At 49.0% G+C, this 20,929-nt stretch overlaps 1 protein-coding gene across 6 annotated transcripts in view; it reads right to left on the minus strand.

Annotated features, from left to right (window-relative positions):
- Positions 1-20,929, minus strand: part of LOC116954806 (uncharacterized) — a 52,765-nt gene that overhangs the window by 15,647 nt on the left and 16,189 nt on the right. The window contains exon 4 of one of the 6 annotated variants that reach the window (XM_032975628.2): positions 2,295-2,482. In XM_032975628.2, coding sequence (XP_032831519.2) covers positions 2,295-2,482 — 188 coding nt within the window. The remainder of the gene's footprint in view (positions 1-2,294; positions 2,483-20,929) is intronic. The other 5 variants (XM_032975627.2, XM_032975630.2, XM_032975632.2 and 2 more) reach the window with 5 other exon arrangements.

Consider the following 20,929-nt stretch of genomic DNA (forward strand, 5'->3'; position numbering starts at 1 on the left):
TTTGCCCATTCTTGTATGACATGATGTTTTAAATTTGTTTATTATTGGAAATTGGCAAAAATAAACATACAAATAGACAAAAAAACTACAGGTAGTCCTCTACTTACGATGGAGATTCGTTACGACGACCCCATCGTAAGTCAAAAATATCGTAAGTCGAAGATGGCCTAGCCTACCCAGGAGTCTTAAAGAATGGTGATAATTTAGCAAAACAGAGCAATTTACAGTACCGTATTGTATAAACTATATACTGTATGTATTTATTAATTACATTACGGTATTGCACAGTCAAATGTAAAGTTAAAAAACAAGGTAAATTCTTAATCTACCTATATGTACTGCAATTTGATAGAAAGTTTTTTTCAGGAAACAATCCTATCTGCTATATATATAAAAATAAACTTTTAACATGCATTGAACGTATCGTATCGTGGTTATCCTAAAATGAAATCGCAAAAATATTTCGCCATCGTAAGATCTAAATATCATAAGTCGGACCATCGTAACTCGGGGACTATCTGTACTTTAAAAGGTTAATTTATTTCCTGTACCCGAACTTACCACTACAATCTCAATGACTCTGCATGGGGTGATGTATACACGTGCAGTCTTATCATTGTTCAAGTTGTATATAATGTATAATGTACTGTGTATAACATTTAACACTGAAATCAAGCAGAGCTACTTTTTTAGTCACGCACATGGTGCCTATCGCCAGACTGGAGCGGTTTCGCCGGATTGGCCGAAACAGCCAGATAATGTTGCAAGCCGGATAATCCCACGCCGGATAATCGATGATCAACTGTATATTTACTGTGAGGATCAGAATAAAAAAAATTCATCAGATTGCTTCAAGAGACTCAAAACAGCACAATGACAGCTTCTTCACTCGTCCCGTTGTACGACATCAAACTGAGCGAGTGGAAACGTTCAGTAAGTAACTGTTGATGTATCAAGATATAGCGCCTATCAAATCAGTAATTCAGACGTCAGGTGCGACCAAGCGGACAGCATGTTCTCTCCACTGGGCCAGGTCATGTGAAGAATTAGGTGCATTTCCCTAAGCCATGCGGCTATCACTCATGTGGGGGTGTCACTGCCGGGGTGGTTAACCATAACGTTGGCTTCAGTTCACATCGTGCCCGTGTTGGCCTCTCCGCACTGGGTTCCAGTCCCACAGAGGATTCAATTTATAAATCCTCTTGCTCACCTACACAGCTCTTAACCACCCAGCCCCAGCTTGCATCAGATACTCGATGCTGCACCCACAGGTCCCTTCAAGGTCTATAAGATCTGGGGGAGCAGATCTTCTACCTGCTCCCAGGTCGATGTTTGACCGAGCTGTTCTAAGCCAACAATTAAAACGTTTTACTTTATAAGGTAAGGGCCACTGAGCTGTATAGGTCTTTTTCAAAAGCGATCTGGAAATGCATAGCAGCCAAATACTCTAAACGTATGTTTTTTCTAAATGTGGAGGGAAAAAACCAGAGGAACTGGAGCAAAATCTAAGCGACCATGGGGAGAGAGACACACAAACTCCAAATATACCGCAGGCGTCAGGGTCAGGATCGAACCCACAATCTTCTCTATACCAGGCGAGGTAGTTAACATCTCCAAGTCACCATGGCACCCTTGTTCCCCGTGTGGTCCCCCAGGACTCTGGAACTCTCTTCCCCATGAGATCTCTGCATCTCTCAGTCTGCAGACATTTACAACCAGGGGCGGAGCCAGGATTTCAGGCCGGGGTGGCATTCAACAAATTTTAATTTCAAGAATGATTAGAGAGTCAGGCTGTTAAACTAGACGCCAGCGGTTGGCGACACACTCTGACAATGCAGTTGCACGGAGTCCGCCAGACCGAGTGTCGTACACTTATACGCAGAATGTCACCCCTGTCACCCCCCCTGGCTCATCTATATACTTCTGGTTATGCAAATTAATAGTTAATTCTGTGAATGGTTTTTAGCATTTATTTTAGTACTTTGCCATATTTAAGTTTTTAGTTTCAGGAGTTATTTTATGCTGAGTTTTCATTGCTACGCCTTGTACATAGATTTGGGATCACTGATGAAAGATGCTATATAAAGGTAATTATTATTATTATTTGCTTCAAATTGTATAATGCATGCAAAGCAATACCTCAAGCATTGACACTTGCGTCACAGTGCTCCACACAAGGCCTGCGTTCATTACACATAGCGCCGACGTCAATTAGAAAACAACAGCCGTAGGCCTCGGCGGAACTGCCACTGACTGCAAAGAGGAGCAAAGCAACGGTAATGAGGCCGACATACCAGAGGGGACATCGTAAGGTCGTACCGTACACAGCATGTTGTCATAATAGTTGAGGGCACGGGCACTGGGCAGCAGGCTGGGCGACTCTTGGCAGCTCTTGCGAGGTGGGGGGGGCATGCAGGACTCCACAGCCACTGTCGACAAGGAGAAGTTGTCAGCTCCAACCTCCAGCTGACACTTGGGCAGGCTGCAGGGATGTGCGCGCGCATACACACACACAGAGACATACACAGAGACACACACACGGGTACACACACACACGGGGGCAAACACACAGAGATGCACACACAGATACAAACACACAGAGACACACACACGGGTACACACACACACGTGGGCCAACACAGACACACAGATACAGACACACAGAGACACACACACGAACACACACACACGGGGACAGACACACACGGGCGCACACACAGGGGCGCACCCGCACACAACCCAGCGGCTAGAGTTTAGTTATGTGAATAATTTTATTTGGTTTTCACTAAATCTTTTGAAATGTTTTCAAGACTTTGAAAGATGTTGTGTTTTCAATGTGTCAATGCAAAGGCTTATCTAATCAATGAACAGCTGATGTGTAGTGACTGGTGCAGATCAAAATCAGAATCTTGATTTATCCTTGGAGAAATTCGATTATCTAAAAAGCTCTTTTCACACATGTCCAGTAGGGGCGGGTCAGAACGTTTCAACAACAAACAATACTAAAGACGATGGGCGTTCAGGAAGAGGGGGAAGGAATGGATCAATATATTTCTTACCTAATAATTACCATGTCAAACATATTCCGACTATTTTATATAAATAATAACTATCTGCAATCCAACTGTTCTGCTGATTAGCATACAACAGAAAGGAAGAGGTGAGTAATACAATAAACCCATGCAATGGGGTTATCTGCATCATGAGCTCACATGGAAATATAATTGAAGCGCTCAACTTCAATAAATAAATAAATAAATGTTCCAAATATGCGGATTTAATAGATGTTCATAGCATTTCACAGAGATGCACATTACAAGTGCAGGCCTACTAGAGTGTAAGCCTTCCCTGAATTGATGTCTCTTCCCTTTGCAATGCCTCTTATCCCCCCGCAAAAAAACCTCTTACTAACGCGCGCGCACGTGAATAAAACATTCAGCTGAATATTCATCAAGCTGTCAACGTTGGATTGGGGTGCTGGCAATGGAAGAGTGGATGTGTGTAGAGATTATTAATGAGTTCCCACAGTCTGAGACACCGAATCAAGAGACTAAAGATCCATTGTGTCTCAAATGGTTAAGTCGCGGCCAATGTAGCTATGCAAGCAAGGAGGAAGAGGGAGAATAAATAACGATCTCGGCGGACCACTGAATGGAAGTGGGCCTGACACTTATTTCCGTCATGATCCACTGCTTGTGGTAAGATAGATCATAAATGTCCTAGTTTATAAAAAGCACTCAAACTGAATCTAAATAGAGCACACTATATATTACACATTCAATGCAGTCAAAACCGAGAACCCACAAATTTTAAATTATTGTACGGGTGGTATCCGGTTTACGACGATCCACATTTCCGACGTTTATACAATGCAAACACGGATTGATTTATGATGCAGAAACTTGATTCGCGACTCGTCTTCCGACACGACTCCGGCCACATATGAACAGAGTCAGTCTGGTTTCCGATGAGAAGTGGCGTGGAGATTTTGTTTATCTCAAGTGTTTTTGTGGCTTTTCACCGATTGAACCCTGTTAAATACCGCGGCTAAAGGTAAAAAAGACGCATCGGCAAGTGATGTTTGTACTGTATCTACTTTTGCACCTCCGATTAGCACGGTTAGCTATGTACGGTGTGAAAGAAGTTCAGAATATATACATGTCTACGGGAAAATAGGGTCCGATTATAAACAATCATGTTAACGATGGGGTTCCAAGGAACGCATTGTAACGTCGTAAAAGTGGGAACCCATCTGTATTGGCTGCGGAGTTAAAATTGAATTTGTAAGCTTCGTCACAAGACACCACACGAGCGTAGGACACGAACACAGGAGAATGAGGGAGATCAGGGGGAAGCTTCAAGGGAGAAGCTTCAAGGGAGACAGTGACACACGTGTGAGTGAGGAAGGCACCAGGAGACAGAGACACAGGTGGGGGTGAAGGAGATACCGGGAGACAGAGACACAGGTGGGAGTGAGGGAGACACCAGGAGACAGAGACACAGATGTGAGTGAGGGAGACACCAGGAGACAGAGACACAGGTGGGGGTGAGGGAGACACCAGGAGACAGAGACACAGGTGTGAGTGAGGAAGACACCAGGAGACAGAGACACAGGTGGGGGTGAGGGAAACACCAGGAGACAGACACACGTGTGAGTGAGGGAGACACCAGAAGACAGAGACACAGGTGGGGGTGGAGGAGACACCAGGAGACATACACACGTGTGAGTGTGGGAGACACCAGGCGACAGAGACACAGGTGGGTGTGAGGGAGACACCAAGAGACAGAGACAGAGGTGGGAGTGAGGTAGACACCAGGAGACAGAGACACAGGTGGGAGTGAGGGAGACACCAGGAGACAGAGACACAGGTGGGGATGAGGGAGACACCAAAAGACAGAGACACACGTGTGAGTGAGGAAGACACCAGGAGACAGAGACACAGGTGGGGGTGAGGGAAACACCAGGAGACAGACACACGTGTGAGTGAGGGAGACACCAGAAGACAGAGACACAGGTGGGGGTGGAGGAGACACCAGGAGACATACACACGTGTGAGTGTGGGAGACACCAGGCGACAGAGACACAGGTGGGTGTGAGGGAGACACCAAGAGACAGAGACAGAGGTGGGAGTGAGGTAGACACCAGGAGACAGAGACACAGGTGGGAGTGAGGGAGACACCAGGAGACAGAGACACAGGTGGGGATGAGGGAGACACCAAAAGACAGAGACACACGTGTGAGTGAGGGAGACACCCGGAGACAAAGACACAGGTGGGAGTGAGGTAGACACCAGGAGACAGAGACACAGGTGTGAGTGAGGGAGACACCAGGAGACAGAGACACAGGTGGGGTGAGGGAGAGACCAAGAGACAGAGACATGTGGGAGTGAGGCAGACACCAGGAGACAGAGACACACTTAGGTGGGAGTGAGGGAGACACCAGGAGACAGAGACACACGTGTGAATGAGGGAGACACCAGGAGACAGAGACACAGGTGGGGTGAGGGAGACACCAGGAGACAGACACACGTGTGAGTGAGGGAGACACCAAGAGACAGAGACACAGGTTGGAGTGAGGGAGAAACCAGGAGACAGAGACACACGTGTGAGTGAGGGAGAAACCAGGAGACACAGACACAGGTGGGAGTGAGGGAGATACAAGGAGACAGAGACACAGGTGTGAGTGAGGGAGACACCAGGAGACAGAGACACAGGTGGGGTGAGGGAGACACCAAGAGACAGACACAGGTGTGAGTGAGGGAGACACGAGAAGACAGAGACACAGGTGGGAGTGAGGCAGACACCAGGAGACAGAGACACAGGTGTGAGTGAGGGAGACACCAGGAGACAGAGACACAGGTGGGGGTGAGGGAGACACCACGAGACAGAGACATGTGGGAGTGAGGGAGACACCAGGATACAGAGACACACTTAGGTGGGAGTGAGGGAGACACCAGGAGACAGAGACACAGGTGGGGGTAAAGGAGACACAAGGAGACATACACACGTGTGAGTGAGCGAGACACCAGGAGACAGAGACACAGGTGTGTGTGAAGGAGACACCAGGAGACAGAGACACAGGTGGGGGTGAGGGAGACTCCAAGAGACAGAGACAGGTAGGAGTGAGGGAGACACCAGGAGACAGAGACACAGGTGGGGGTGAGGGAGACACCAAGAGACAGAGACACAGGTGTGAGTGAGGGAGACACCAGGAGACAGAGACACAGGTGGGGGTGAGGGAGACACCAGGAGACAGAGACACAGGTGGGGGTGAGGGAGAGACCAAGAGACAGAGACATGTGGGAGTGAGGCAGACACCAGGAGACAGAGACACACTTAGGTGGGAGTGAGGGAGACACCAGGAGACAGAGACACACGTGTGAATGAGGGAGACACCAGGAGACAGAGACACAGGTGGGGTGAGGGAGACACCAGGAGACAGACACACGTGTGAGTGAGGGAGACACCAAGAGACAGAGACACAGGTTGGAGTGAGGGAGAAACCAGGAGACAGAGACACACGTGTGAGGGAGGGAGACACCAGGAGGCAGAGACACAGGTGGGAGTGAGGGAGACACAAGGAGACAGAGACACAGGTGTGAGTGAGGGAGACACCAGGAGACAGAGACACAGGTGGGGTGAGGGAGACACCAAGAGACAGACACAGGTGTGAGTGAGGGAGACACGAGAAGACAGAGACACAGGTGGGAGTGAGGTAGACACCAGGAGAAAGAGACACAGGTGTGAGTGAGGGAGACACCAGGAGACAAGAGACACAGGTGGGGGTGAGGGAGACACCACGAGACAGAGACATGTGGGAGTGAGGCAGACACCAGGAGACAGAGACACAGGTGGGAGTGAGGGAGACACCAGGATACAGAGACACACTTAGGTGGGAGTGAGGGAGACACCAGGAGACAGAGACACAGGTGGGGGTAAAGGAGACACAAGGAGACATACACACGTGTGAGTGAGCGAGACACCAGGAGACAGAGACACAGGTGTGTGTGAAGGAGACACCAGGAGACAGAGACACAGGTGGGGGTGAGGGAGACACCAAGAGACAGAGACAGGTAGGAGTGAGGGAGACACCAGGAGACAGAGACACAGGTGGGGGTGAGGGAGACACCAGGAGACAGAGACACAGGTGTGAGTGAGGGAGACACCAGGAGACAGAGACACACGTGTGAGTGCGGGAGACACCAGGAGACCGAGACACAGGTGGCGTGAGGGAGACACCAGGAGACAGAGACACACTTAGGTGGGAGTGAGGGAGACACCAGGAGACAGAGACACACGTGTGAATGAGGGAGACACCAGGAGATAGAGACACAGGTGGGGGTAAAGGAGACACAAGGAGACATACACACGTGTGAGTGAGCGAGACACCAGGAGACAGAGACACAGGTGGGGATGAGGGAGACACCAGGAGACAGAGACACAGGTGGGAGTGAGAGAGACACCAGGAGACAGAGACACAGGTGTGAGTGAGGGAGACACCAGGTGACAGAGACCCAGGTGGGGGTGTGGGAGACACCAAGAGACAGAGACAGGAGTGAGGGAGACACCAGGAGACAGAGACAAACGTAGGTGGGAGTGAGGGAGACACCAGGTGACAGAGACACAGGTGTGAGTGAGGGAGACACCAGGAGACAGAGACACAGGTGGGGGTGAGGGAGACACCAAGAGACAGACATACGTGTGAGTGAGGGAGACATCAGGAGATAGACACAGGTGGGTGTGAAGGAGACACCAGGAGACAGAGACACACTTAGTGGGAGTGAGGGAGACACCAGGAGAGAGACAGGTGGGAGTGAGGGAGACACCAGGAGACAGAGACACAGGTGGGGGTGAGGGAGACACCAGGAGACAGAGACACAGGTGGGGGTGAGGGAGACACCAGGAGAGAGACACACGTGTGTGTGAGGGAGAAACCAGGAGACACAGACACAGGTGGCAGTGAGGAAGACACAAGGAGACAGAGACACACGTGTGAGTGAGGGAGACACCAGGAGACAGAGACACAGGTGGGGGTGAGGGAGACACCAAGAGACAGACATACGTGTGAGTGAGGGAGACATCAGGAGATAGACACAGGTGGGTGTGAAGGAGACACCAGGAGACAGAGACACACTTAGTGGGAGTGAGGGAGACACCAGGAGAGAGACGGGTGGGAGTGAGGGAGACACCAGGAGACAGAGACACAGGTGGGGGTGAGGGAGACACCAGGAGACAGAGACACAGGTGGGGGTGAGGGAGACACCAGGAGAGAGACACACGTGTGTGTGAGGGAGAAACCAGGAGACACAGGCACAGGTGGGAGTGAGGAAGACACAAGGAGACAGAGACACAAGTGTGAGTGAGGGAGACACCAGGAGACAGAGACACAGGTGGGGTGAGGGAGACACCAGGAGACAGAGACACAGGTGTGAGTGAGAGAGTCACCAGGAGACAGAGACACAGGTGTGAGTGAGGGAGACACCAGGAGACAGAGACCCAGGAGGGGGTGAGGGAGACACCAAGAGACAGAGACACAGGTTGGTGTGAGGGAGACACCAGGAGACAGAGACACAGTTGGGGGTGAGGGATACACCAGGAGACAGACACACGTGTGAGTGAGGGAGACACGAGAAGACAGAGACACAGGTGGGGGTGACGGAGACACCAGGAGACAGACACACGTGTGAGTGAGGGAGACACGAGAAGACAGAGAGAGGTGGGGGTGAAGGAGACACCAGGAGACAGAGACACACTTAGGTGGGAGTGAGGGAGACACCAGGAGACAGAGACACTGGTGTGGGTGAGGGAGACACCAGGAGACAGAGACACAGGTGGGGGTGAGGGAGACACCAGGAGACAGAGACACAGGTGTGAGTGAGGGAGACACCAGGAGACAGAGACACTGGTGTGGGTGAGGGAGACACCAGGAGACAGAGACACAGGTGGGGGTGAGGGAGACACCAGGAGACAGAGACACAGGTGGGGGTGAGGGAGACACCAGGAGACAGAGACACAGGTGTGAGTGAGGGAGACACCAGGAGACAGAGACACACGTGTGAGTGCGGGAGACACCAGGAGACCGAGACACAGGTGGCGTGAGGGAGACACCAGGAGACAGAGACACACTTAGGTGGGAGTGAGGGAGACACCAGGAGACAGAGACACACGTGTGAATGAGGGAGACACCAGGAGATAGAGACACAGGTGGGGGTAAAGGAGACACAAGGAGACATACACACGTGTGAGTGAGCGAGACACCAGGAGACAGAGACACAGGTGGGGATGAGGGAGACACCAGGAGACAGAGACACAGGTGGGAGTGAGAGAGACACCAGGAGACAGAGACACAGGTGTGAGTGAGGGAGACACCAGGTGACAGAGACCCAGGTGGGGGTGTGGGAGACACCAAGAGACAGAGACAGGAGTGAGGGAGACACCAGGAGAGAGACAGGTGGGAGTGAGGGAGACACCAGGAGACAGAGACACAGGTGGGGGTGAGGGAGACACCAGGAGACAGAGACACAGGTGGGGGTGAGGGAGACACCAGGAGAGAGACACACGTGTGTGTGAGGGAGAAACCAGGAGACACAGACACAGGTGGCAGTGAGGAAGACACAAGGAGACAGAGACACACGTGTGAGTGAGGGAGACACCAGGAGACAGAGACACAGGTGGGGGTGAGGGAGACACCAAGAGACAGACATACGTGTGAGTGAGGGAGACATCAGGAGATAGACACAGGTGGGTGTGAAGGAGACACCAGGAGACAGAGACACACTTAGTGGGAGTGAGGGAGACACCAGGAGAGAGACGGGTGGGAGTGAGGGAGACACCAGGAGACAGAGACACAGGTGGGGGTGAGGGAGACACCAGGAGACAGAGACACAGGTGGGGGTGAGGGAGACACCAGGAGAGAGACACACGTGTGTGTGAGGGAGAAACCAGGAGACACAGGCACAGGTGGGAGTGAGGAAGACACAAGGAGACAGAGACACACGTGTGAGTGAGGGAGACACCAGGAGACAGAGACACAGGTGGGGTGAGGGAGACACCAGGAGACAGAGACACAGGTGTGAGTGAGAGAGTCACCAGGAGACAGAGACACAGGTGTGAGTGAGGGAGACACCAGGAGACAGAGACCCAGGAGGGGGTGAGGGAGACACCAAGAGACAGAGACACAGGTTGGTGTGAGGGAGACACCAGGAGACAGAGACACAGTTGGGGGTGAGGGATACACCAGGAGACAGACACACGTGTGAGTGAGGGAGACACGAGAAGACAGAGACACAGGTGGGGGTGACGGAGACACCAGGAGACAGACACACGTGTGAGTGAGGGAGACACGAGAAGACAGAGAGAGGTGGGGGTGAAGGAGACACCAGGAGACAGAGACACACTTAGGTGGGAGTGAGGGAGACACCAGGAGACAGAGACACTGGTGTGGGTGAGGGAGACACCAGGAGACAGAGACACAGGTGGGGGTGAGGGAGACACCAGGAGACAGAGACACAGGTGTGAGTGAGGGAGACACCAGGAGACAGAGACACTGGTGTGGGTGAGGGAGACACCAGGAGACAGAGACACAGGTGGGGGTGAGGGAGACACCAGGAGACAGAGACACAGGTGTGAGTGAGGGAGACACCAGGAGACAGAGACACACGTGTGAGTGAGGGAGACACCAGGAGACAGAGACACAGGTGGGGTGAAGGAGACACCAGGAGACAGAGACACAGGTGTGAGTGAGGGAGACACCAGGAGACAGAAACACACGTAGGTGGGAGTGAGAGAGACACCAGGAGACAGAGACACAGGTGGGGTGAGGGAGACACCAGCAGACAGAGACACAGGTGGGGGTGAGGGAGACACCAGGAGACAGACACACCTGTGAGTGAGAGAGACACCAGGAGACAGAGACAGAGATGGGGGTTAGGGAGACACCAGGAGACAGAGACACAGGTGTGAGTGAGGGAGACACCAGGAGACAGAGACACAGGTGTGAGTGAGGGAGACACCAGGAGACAGAGACACAGGTGTGAGTGAGGGAGACACCAGGAGACACAGACGCAGGTGGGAGTGAGGGAGGAACCAATGTGGCAGCATGGCTTGGGGTCAACCAGATTTTGAGTCCCAAGAGAACAGCGCTTATCTCGAATATATCTCATCGGACACCAAGCACATTTTGTAGCATATGATGCATTATTTTGGTCAGGTTTGTGCAGGACAAAGGTTAGTAAACGCCCGCCCTTGCTGCCTTGTATGTTGAACTTCTTTCGCACCGTACATACCCAACCTCGCTCATCGGAGGTGCGGGCGGAAGGACAAGAAACTATACTCTTTGGTTTTATTCGGTAAAGTCACGTAGGTAAAAAATAAAATAACAAAAATCACAACACAAGTGGCCTTCATCAGGTGAAGGGACCGTGCTGTCATGAGGACAGCATTGGAGTGAAAACAGCCAAGCCCAGGTTGCGTCCTTTAAGCTGTGTGGAAGGAAGCAAAAACGCTTTGACAAAGGAATTAGCATAAAAATGAGCATGATGTACGTAGGAGGTACATGGACCATGATGGACCAGGCGCGGGTGGGGACCATGACGGACCAGCAGCAGGGGGGGGGGGAGTAGAGTGAGTGAGTGGAGTGAGTGGAGTGAGTGAGTGGAGAGAAATAAGCAGTTGTGAAAGTTTGGGATACCACTACTTGAAAAAATATTTTAAAAAAAATTCACAACTGCTTATTTCTCTCCACTCACTCACTTCCACTCACTCACTCCACTCACTCACTCCACTCACTCACTCCACTCACTCACACCACTCACTCACTCCACTCACTCACGCCACTAACTCCACTCACTCACTCCACTCACTCCACTCACTCACTCCACTCACTCCACTCACTCCACTCACTCCACTCATACATCATGCTCATTTTTATGCCAATTCCTTTGTCAAAGCGTTTTTGCTTCCTCCCACACAGCTTAAAGGACACGACCTGGGCTTGGCTGTTTTCACTCCAACGCTGTCCTCATGACAGCACGGTCCCTTCACCTGATGAAGGCCACTTGTGTTGTGACCGAAACGTCGTGATTTTTGTTATTTCATTTTTTACCTACGTGACTTTACCGAATAGAACCAAAGATTATGGATCCTTGCAGTCACGAAAGCTTCAAATATAGAAAGGACAAGAAACTAAACAAAAGAAAGTAGTTCTACAGAAGTGAGTTTTCAATCTAGTGGATCCAACTGCTCTGTGATTGTTCCCATCGTCTGTAGATTTGCTCTTTCTTGTTCATCACACATTTCCAGACGAGAGGATTGCTTGGGCAGCATTGTGGACAAGATGGATCCAACAGGCCAGGTTCACGTTGTGTGCAATGTGGGTGAGATTAAGCAGAGAAGCCGCCATAGATTACACGCTGTTTTTTTTCTCTCTCTCTCAGGGGATAACACCAAGTCTACCGACTGGCTTTTCCAACGTCCCCATGGGTTCTAAGCAGGCAAGCTTCAAGTTGCATTTTTCTGAGCACGCAGTCCACAACGAAACAACACATTTGGCTGTAGAAGTGTACGGAATGTGCGGAGAATATATATTTGCAGGGAGCAAATATTCTGCACTGATTCCGTAAAATAAGAGCCGTTTGACAGATAATGGTTTGGAGCAGAAGTTGGGCGACAGATGGTATATTATTTGTATTCTTTGGTTCTTTCGGTAAAGTCACGTAGGTATAAAATTAAGTAAATCACGACGTTTCGATCGCAACGCAAGCGGTCGTCAGCAGGCGGGAAAAATATAATCCAGCAGTGGAACTGCTGAACCAGCGAGAGAGCAGTCACAACAAGAGGTTATATATGTGGCGATGGGCAAGCCAGCGGGGTCTGAGCTGGAAAGGAATTCCATCCACGGACGCAGGCACGTCAGTTGTGTTTATGGGGGAGATTAGGGAGAGAGGGATTAGGGAGGGAGATTAGCATGAATGGAGCTTCCGTCGCCGCATAAGAGTATCATGCTCGCATATGCGCACAACAGCAGTGTTAATGAGAGATTAGCACCATTTTAGAGGTGTTAACCACGCACTGTTCGGTAACCTGCATTGCCACCAGGTATCAAGGGGGCAGTGCAGCGTTACCTCGGGGTACATAACGGTTGGGGTCAGACGAGGTGAAGTGGATCGTAGCCACAGTTTAGGGAGAACCAATCAGCCAGTTCCACGTGGGAATGTGTGATTGGTTATACCTGGCCACGAACGAGTATAAGAAGGGTGACCCAACAGAGCTGGGGGAGTTCTCTCCCTACACGAAGACCAAAGACTGGGCTGAAGACTAGTCAGGACCCTGGACCAGCCTTCCAGCCCTTTTGAGGGCTAAGGCTCGGCATACCCAGTGGTCAGGACCCACCGAGCCAGCGGTGGGTCAGATAGCCTCCCCTAGGTCCAAGCCGGAGGACTCTAGGCTAGGATAGCGGTAGACGTGTCAGTCCCGCCAAGTCCTGAGGCTGTACCTCCTTAGGTATCAAGGAGGTTAGCGGTAGACGTGCAAGTCCCGCCAAGCTAGGAGGTTAGCGGTAGACGTGCAAGTCCCGCCAAACTAGGAGGCTGTACCTCCCTAGGGTATCGGGTGAGGGTACCGAATATCCCTCTGTGTGTGTTAAGGATTGTGTAAGAAACAGTTATAATAAACAGAGTCTGCCTCCTAAGAAGTTTACTCGTCTTTACAACACTACACCATGATAGTGCAATCCAAAGGACGTGAACATACATAGCAGGGGTTACCAAAAAGATTTCCAAAATCTTAAACAAACACAAGATCCAGGTTCGTTTCAATAGAGTACACAAAATCCGTGATTTAATCCCATCTGTAAAGGATGTTATTCCTGACATGCAATACCCTGGTGTCTACAAACTGAGTTATGGTTTTGGCAGCAGTTACATTGGGGAAACGAACCGACATGTCTCGGACCGCATTCGTGAACACAAGGCAGATCTGAAACACGGTAGGACCAATACCTCTGCCGTTGCTGATCATTGTTTTAACGCTGTGGGCTCACACGAAATTGTTTTTTTTTCCAAGATGGAGGGACTCTGAAAACCTACCGGTTACCTTCAGAGATTTGTTCATGAAGGCATCCAGATATATAAACACAGACACAACTTCGACCGAGAAGAGGGGTACAAACTTAGCAATCATTGGAAGGATGTTATTAACCAGGTAAAGTCTTAACTGACCTGCCTATGTCAGCTGTTATTTATGACTCTCTGTGCCTCTCTCTATGCCTCTCTCTTAGATCTCTCACATGTCCTTTGGATTGCACTCTCATGCTCACATATCCTTTGGATTGCACTCTCATGCTCACATGTCCTTTGGATTGCACTCTCATGCTCACATGTCCTTTGGATTGCACTTCTCATGCTCACATGTCCTTTGGATTGCACTCTCATGTTCATGTCCTTTGGATTGCACTCACATGGTGCTAATCTCTCATTAACACTGCTGTTGTGCGCATATGCAGGCATGATACTCTTATGCGGTGACGGAAGCTCATTCATGCTAATCTCCCTCCCTTGTTCCTCTCTCCTTAATCTCCCCCATTAAAACAACTGACGTGCCTGCGTCCGTGGATGGAATTCCTTTCCAGCTCAGACCCCGCTTGCTTGCCCATCGCCACATATATAACCTCTTGTTGTAACTGCTCTCTCGCTGGTTCAGCAATTCCACTGCTGGATTATATTTTTTCCGCCTGAGGACGACCGCTTGTATTGCGATCGAAACGTCGTGATTTTTTTTTATACCTATGTGACTTTACCGAAAGAACCAAAGAATATGGATTCCTGCAATCACGGAAGCTTCAAATCAAGATTAGATGGTATATTAGTCTGAACGATGTAATTTATTTTTCATAGAGTAGGCCTAGACTGCTTCAGTGCTTTAGGTAAGATCTTCAGACTGGGCCTCTAAGCAAGAGGGGAAGACCCGGGGGTATGGTATTGGGGCTTATCTAACTTGCATTGTATGACTGGTCATACGGGTGGGGCTGGATTTGGCTGCAATAACTAACATGCAACTATTTATTATTATTTTCGTTTTACCAAGTAAGGCCTACTGAGCTATGTAGCTCTTTTTTCAAAAGCGATCTGGCCACAAATGGTAGCTCAACGAATTGGCCTATCACATGGAAATGTATAGCAGCCAAATACTCTGAACATGTTGATTCTAAATGTGAAGGGGAAAAGCAGAGAACCCGGCGAAAAATCCATGCGACGACAGGGAGAGAGACAGAACACGCAAACTTCAAATATACAGCAGGTGCCAGTTTTGGGATCGACCCCACGACCTCCTCTATACCAGTGAGGTAGTTAACATCTCTCCCAACGTGGCACCCTATGATATTGAACCCAACAACATGAGTTTGATGACTGGACACAAGCGAACATCACGAGGGAGTGGCTAGACCTCAACTGGTCGTGGCACGCCCCCCCAACCCAAACCCAGACTGTCCAGAATAGCGAAGTAAGATCAAACACGCCCCACCACACGCACGGCATCGTGATGTCTTCATCCAGAAGTCGATTGGCAAGGGCTATACATGCTTAGGTAAATATGCAGAAACATTTACACCATGAAACTCTGGGAAAGGGTCATAGAAAGGAGACTGAGGAAGCTGGTGGATATTGGCGAGAGTCAGATTGAAATCAGACAGGGAAGGTCAACAATGGATGGAATATTTGCACTGTGAGTATTGATGGAGAAGTTCAGAGAAACGAAACGGGACCTGCATATTAGTGTTTATTGATCTAGAAAAAGCGTACGACAGGGTGCCTAGAGAGCTCATTTGGTGGTGTATAAGAAGAAGAGGCATTCCTGAGGTATATGTCCGTCTGATCCATGATATGTATGAAGGGGGGGAAATGCATGTGCGAAGCAGCTGTAGGGTGTTGGAGAGAGTTCAGGTCAAAACGGGAGTGAAGCAAGGATCCGCCTTGAGCCCCTTCCTTTTCATCCTGGCGCTGGACACACTTTCGAGAGATAATCAGAGGGAGCCCCCCTGGTGTATGCTGTGCTGACGACATTATGCTATGCGGTGAAAGCAAAGGGGTAGTGGAAGATAATTTTTAGATCTGGGTGCAAAAGATTTAAGGGAATGGGTTGAGGATCAGTCGGACAAAGACTGAGTATATGGTGGGGAATTTCAGTGGAATATTCTTTGGCTCTTTCGGTAAATTCAAGTAGGTAAAAAATAAAATAAAACAAAAATGAAAACAACTAAATTAAATCACGACGTTTCGGAGGCAACACAAGCTTCAGTCATCAAGTGGAACTGCCACAGCAAACTTACCTACTCACTACAGTAATTTTGCTGTAAATGCTCTACCATCCCATCAGTCTGGGGATGGTAGGGCGAGGTTCGAATTTTCTTTGTACCCAACAAATCACATACCTCTTGCAATAATTTTGAAAAAAAAAATTCGGCCCTGGTCCGGAACGAGACGTTCTGGGGCCCCCTTATCCAATACATAACTTTGCAGGAACGCGTCCATAATAGATGCCACCTACTGATCTGGTAGGGGCCATGCCACCGGCCACTGTGACAGATAGTCTACCCCTACCAGCAATAATTTATTTCTCCTCGGAATGGTAGGAAATGGCCCGAGGATGTCGAGGGCAACGAGCTCGTTTACACGGGACACCCCAATGGACAGCAGCGGTAGTCGGGTCAGTCTCGGCGGGGGCTTCCGGTGGGTACATTCTACACAACCCTTGAGCACGTTGTGAATGTCCTCTGCCATCCCGGGCCAAAAGAAGTCCTGCTTCAACGTAGACAACGTTTTCTGCACCCCTAGGTGCATCAATCGCACATGGGCAGCTCTCGTTACTCTACCCCGCAGAGCAGTTGGCACCACGATACAGTACCGCTGTACCTCCGTATCCCAGCGCATAAGTAGCCCATCTCGGAGAACCACGGGGGACATACCCCCTGGACCCTTCCGATTGCTTGGTGCATCAACACGGCGCCGTTACTTTAGTAAGAAAGCATCCTCCGTTTGGAGGCACCCTCATTCCTCGTGCGCAAGACTCACAGTATTATCGCGTGCCACCCACGGTACGGGTGGCAGAGCATCCACCAATGCTACCACGGCGCCCGGCTCCCCTGCATCTACCTGCTTACAATAACAGGCGCCCATCAAACATGCGCACTGGCTCTTCGGCGATAACCGTGACAGAGCGTCCGCATTGCAGTGGTGCAACCCTTTCCTATAGGTGACTTTGAATTAATAATCTTGCAAGATATTCAACCATCCCGAGAATTGCGCGGACGGCTGGTCAATGCGTAGTGCATATGGCAAAGCCGCATGATATGTGCCTCCCATAAACTGCCTACCGTAGAGGTACGGGCGGTACTGTTGTACAAAGTGCACGATAGACAAGAACTCGTGGCGCCTAACACAATACCGCTGCTCTAAAGGGGACAGCACCCGGCTACCGTAAGCGACCACGCTCTCCACCCCGTTCTCCACCTGCAACAACACGGCGCAAATCCCGGTATCACTGGCGTCCGTATCCAACATAAACGGCAAGGAGAAATCGGGATATCGAAGGGGAGTACGTTCACGAGGCCGTCGCGCAGCACAACAAATGCGGCCTCCTCCTCTGTCCCCCACCGAAACCTCTGGCCCTTTGCCGTGAGAGCGTGGAGTGGCTTCACGATTGTCGCAAACCCGGGCACGAAGCAGCGGTAATACGACACGAACCCCACAAAACTGCGGACCTCACCTGTTGTATATGCCGGGTCTTGAAAATTTAATAAAAATAATAAACATTTAATGAAATTTGTAAAAATATGTAATTATCCGAAATTATGCTAATTGATGTAATTATGCACAAAAATTGTGCTAATTAGGGAGGTGTCATCTTATTAAGTTATGCAATTGCATGCGATTATGCTAATGCACACGTTATGATAATTAAGCCCTGCCTCGTTGTCGAGGGTAGTATTATCAATCGGGATCATACAATTAATTGTATGAAGTTATGTAGGTGTGCTGTAAGTATGCTAGATCAAGCTCGGCTTCGTTGTCTAGGTTCGTAGTATCAATTGGTATAATACAATTATTCTTGCTTAACATTTACTGATGATATGTTTTTATATCAGGTCTCCAAATTCAAATCTCACCGCAGGATACAGTTCTTATAATTAAGATTATTACGCATGAACTTAGGAAGGCACCACACAGACACTTCTGTGTTAAGCAATTTTAATTTCTAAACAAAACCTTAACACTCTAATATGCAAACTCTTATGCTTGGAATTGTCAACAGAGTACTCCTGGAGATGTTCCTCTCATTGATCCATACATTTAACCCTCAATGATCACGTTTGTTAACTGGGTAACAGTACAATCGAATATTCCTCAGAGTACGCGAGCATACACGGTGAGAGGAAAAAGTCCTTAAACATTCATGCAAAGATATTCATACGAGGGCAATAAAGAAACATATCCCAAAGGCAAAACGTATACGGCAATGAATTCATGGGCAAGATTACGTAATTAACGAAATTTTGGAACAATGGTGTGCGGCAGTATGCTTTCTTCAGCAAATACTTATCAATTGGCTAAGGCTTCAATCCATTCGTGGGCAGATTCTGTGATCAAAAGAAATATTTCAACACAATATTTCCCTGTGAGTGTGTAGATTTGTAACTTAGGTTTCTAAACGTTTTAATTTTCATCGATGAATTCATTAATACTTATGCAAATTAAATAAACATAACTACTAAAAATACTTCTAAACGACCGTTTCCCCGTAACCCAATGGCAGCCGTGTTCTTCGTTATCAGTTGATATTTGACGCACTTATCATGAGTCTTCCTATTGTTAGTTCGTGTATGGGTTGAGTGTGGATGTGTCTTTGATCAATTCTTTGCATCAAGCAGACGCCAGGTGATGCGTTGTAATGTGTGGAAGTGTGCGTATCATACGGATAGCTTGGTTCCCTTCTTTCTCACGGGCGGCCGGAGTTCTGTCCGCAGCTGTTTGGAAGAGTTGACACAACGCTCGCCGTCGGTGTGCGATGATCCCGTCGTCAGGTAGCACCCGCAGCTCATCCGCTGACAGCTGACATCCTTGCTTGGTGGCGCTGGTGACGCTGTGACGCGCTCTCTTCTGCTCTGTCTCTCTGGCGGTGTCGATTGTACGTGCAGCTGGTTCTCTGCGATGCTGGCTTGGCCGATGCTTGGCGCTTTCCGCCCTTTCTCGACGTTGATGGCTTGACGTTGCAGAACTCTTTGGTGACTGATCGCCCTCGGTGGCTGGCTGTTATCTTCGGTGGTTGGTCATCTTTGGTAGTTGATCGCCATATTCTGCTGCTGGTAGCTGTGATGATGTATGGCTCATTGATGGTAGCAGTTGGTCGTCGATGGTCGTAGTGTTGCTGGCTTGTCGGAGCTGGCACTCACTCTCAAAACTTGTGAATTGTATTTGCACACCTCTTACACAACTCTGATAGCTTAGTACAGTACAACTTATTGCAATCCTGGACTTTGCAAGCTACTCAAAACATCAGGATAACTCTTCTTTGGTTCTTTCGGTAAAGTCACGTAGAATGAGAATAAAATAATAAATTGATAAAATAAAATAACACAATTTTTATTATTTTATTCTCATTCTACGTGACTTTACCGAAAGAACCAAAGAAGATGAATCATTGCAGTCACGAAAGCTTTAAATCGAAATCAGGATAACTGTAAAATAAACTTTCGGCGATACTCTGTCGGTCCATGCCGAACTCAGCACCGAACATCACCTCGCCCCTCTTCTCTGCGATGCACCACACGCATTGTTGATCTCGAGGCCATGCCCCGGAGCTTGCCGCTTGCTGTACTCTTCGGTCATTCGCAGCACTCTTCCTTGCAGAGCTCTTTGTGTGTGTCGTGTCGCTGGTTATATGTGGAATTTCGCCCACCTCAGCTCGCCTTCTCACAAAGGACCGGAACTTCCTTTGATATCGCTCTGTGTTGTGGGGGGGGGAGTTGTACGTGTGTCTGTCTGTGTGTGTTCTGATTTATTAAGCCATCTGTTAAGTCTCACCCTGGCTTGATTCCTCTCCCCCTCCTCAAGCCATCTTTTCATCCGTGGAACAATCAGGTGCCCCAAATTGCTACACCCCGGTTTATTATGGTCATAATAATTCTCTGGCAGGGTTTTTTTCTTTCCCTCTTCCCTCTTGGTGTGACATTATTTTGCCTCTCACAAAGGGGTGTGTGTGTTGAGGCTTTTGAAGTTAAACATTTTATTTTACCTCTTATAGCTTGATATCGTACCACTTCGTAGTTATGAATCTGTACGTGACTCAAGGTATGTTTGTAGCAGTTTATAGTACTTCCATCGTGGTGTTTGATTTTGATTTTAGGGGGAGATGCCCTTTGCCTGCGTATGCAAATTCTATTACGTGCTGCTGGAAGACAAAGGCGGTTGGGAGACTCTCTCTCTGGGATACATTTTATCTTGGTTATGTAAGTTTGACCTATTTCGCCTCATCTCTTCTGGATAACCCTCAATTTAATACTTCATAATTATTATTTGATTTATGTTTCCCAAGATTCGTGATTTAACATTGTCATCACCACGTGTTCATAGGGTTTATTAACTTTCGTCCCCCCGTCTGTATCCAGGGATCCGTGCTGTTATACTCGAGTTATATTTTGATGTCCTGAGGTTTAGAGGTATAACTAAGTTTCAGTTAAGCTTCTTGACTGCTGGAATTCATATTCCTTGGTTTTTGTAAAGTCACGTAGATTGAAAGATACAATAAGAAATAAAATAAGGAATACTGCAGTCTATAATGTCGACTTATTCTTATAGCCAAGCTTCAAACTTTTCCCGTATAAAAAAATATATATCAGTGAAAATGTCCGTTTTCCCTGCGCTCTGTGTCCGTGCCA

This window comes from Petromyzon marinus, chromosome 56 (assembly GCF_048934315.1).
Source record: "Petromyzon marinus isolate PM22_M1 ecotype Great Lakes invasive population chromosome 56, UKy_Petmar_22M1.pri1.0, whole genome shotgun sequence".
Taxonomy (NCBI): domain Eukaryota; kingdom Metazoa; phylum Chordata; class Hyperoartia; order Petromyzontiformes; family Petromyzontidae; genus Petromyzon; species Petromyzon marinus.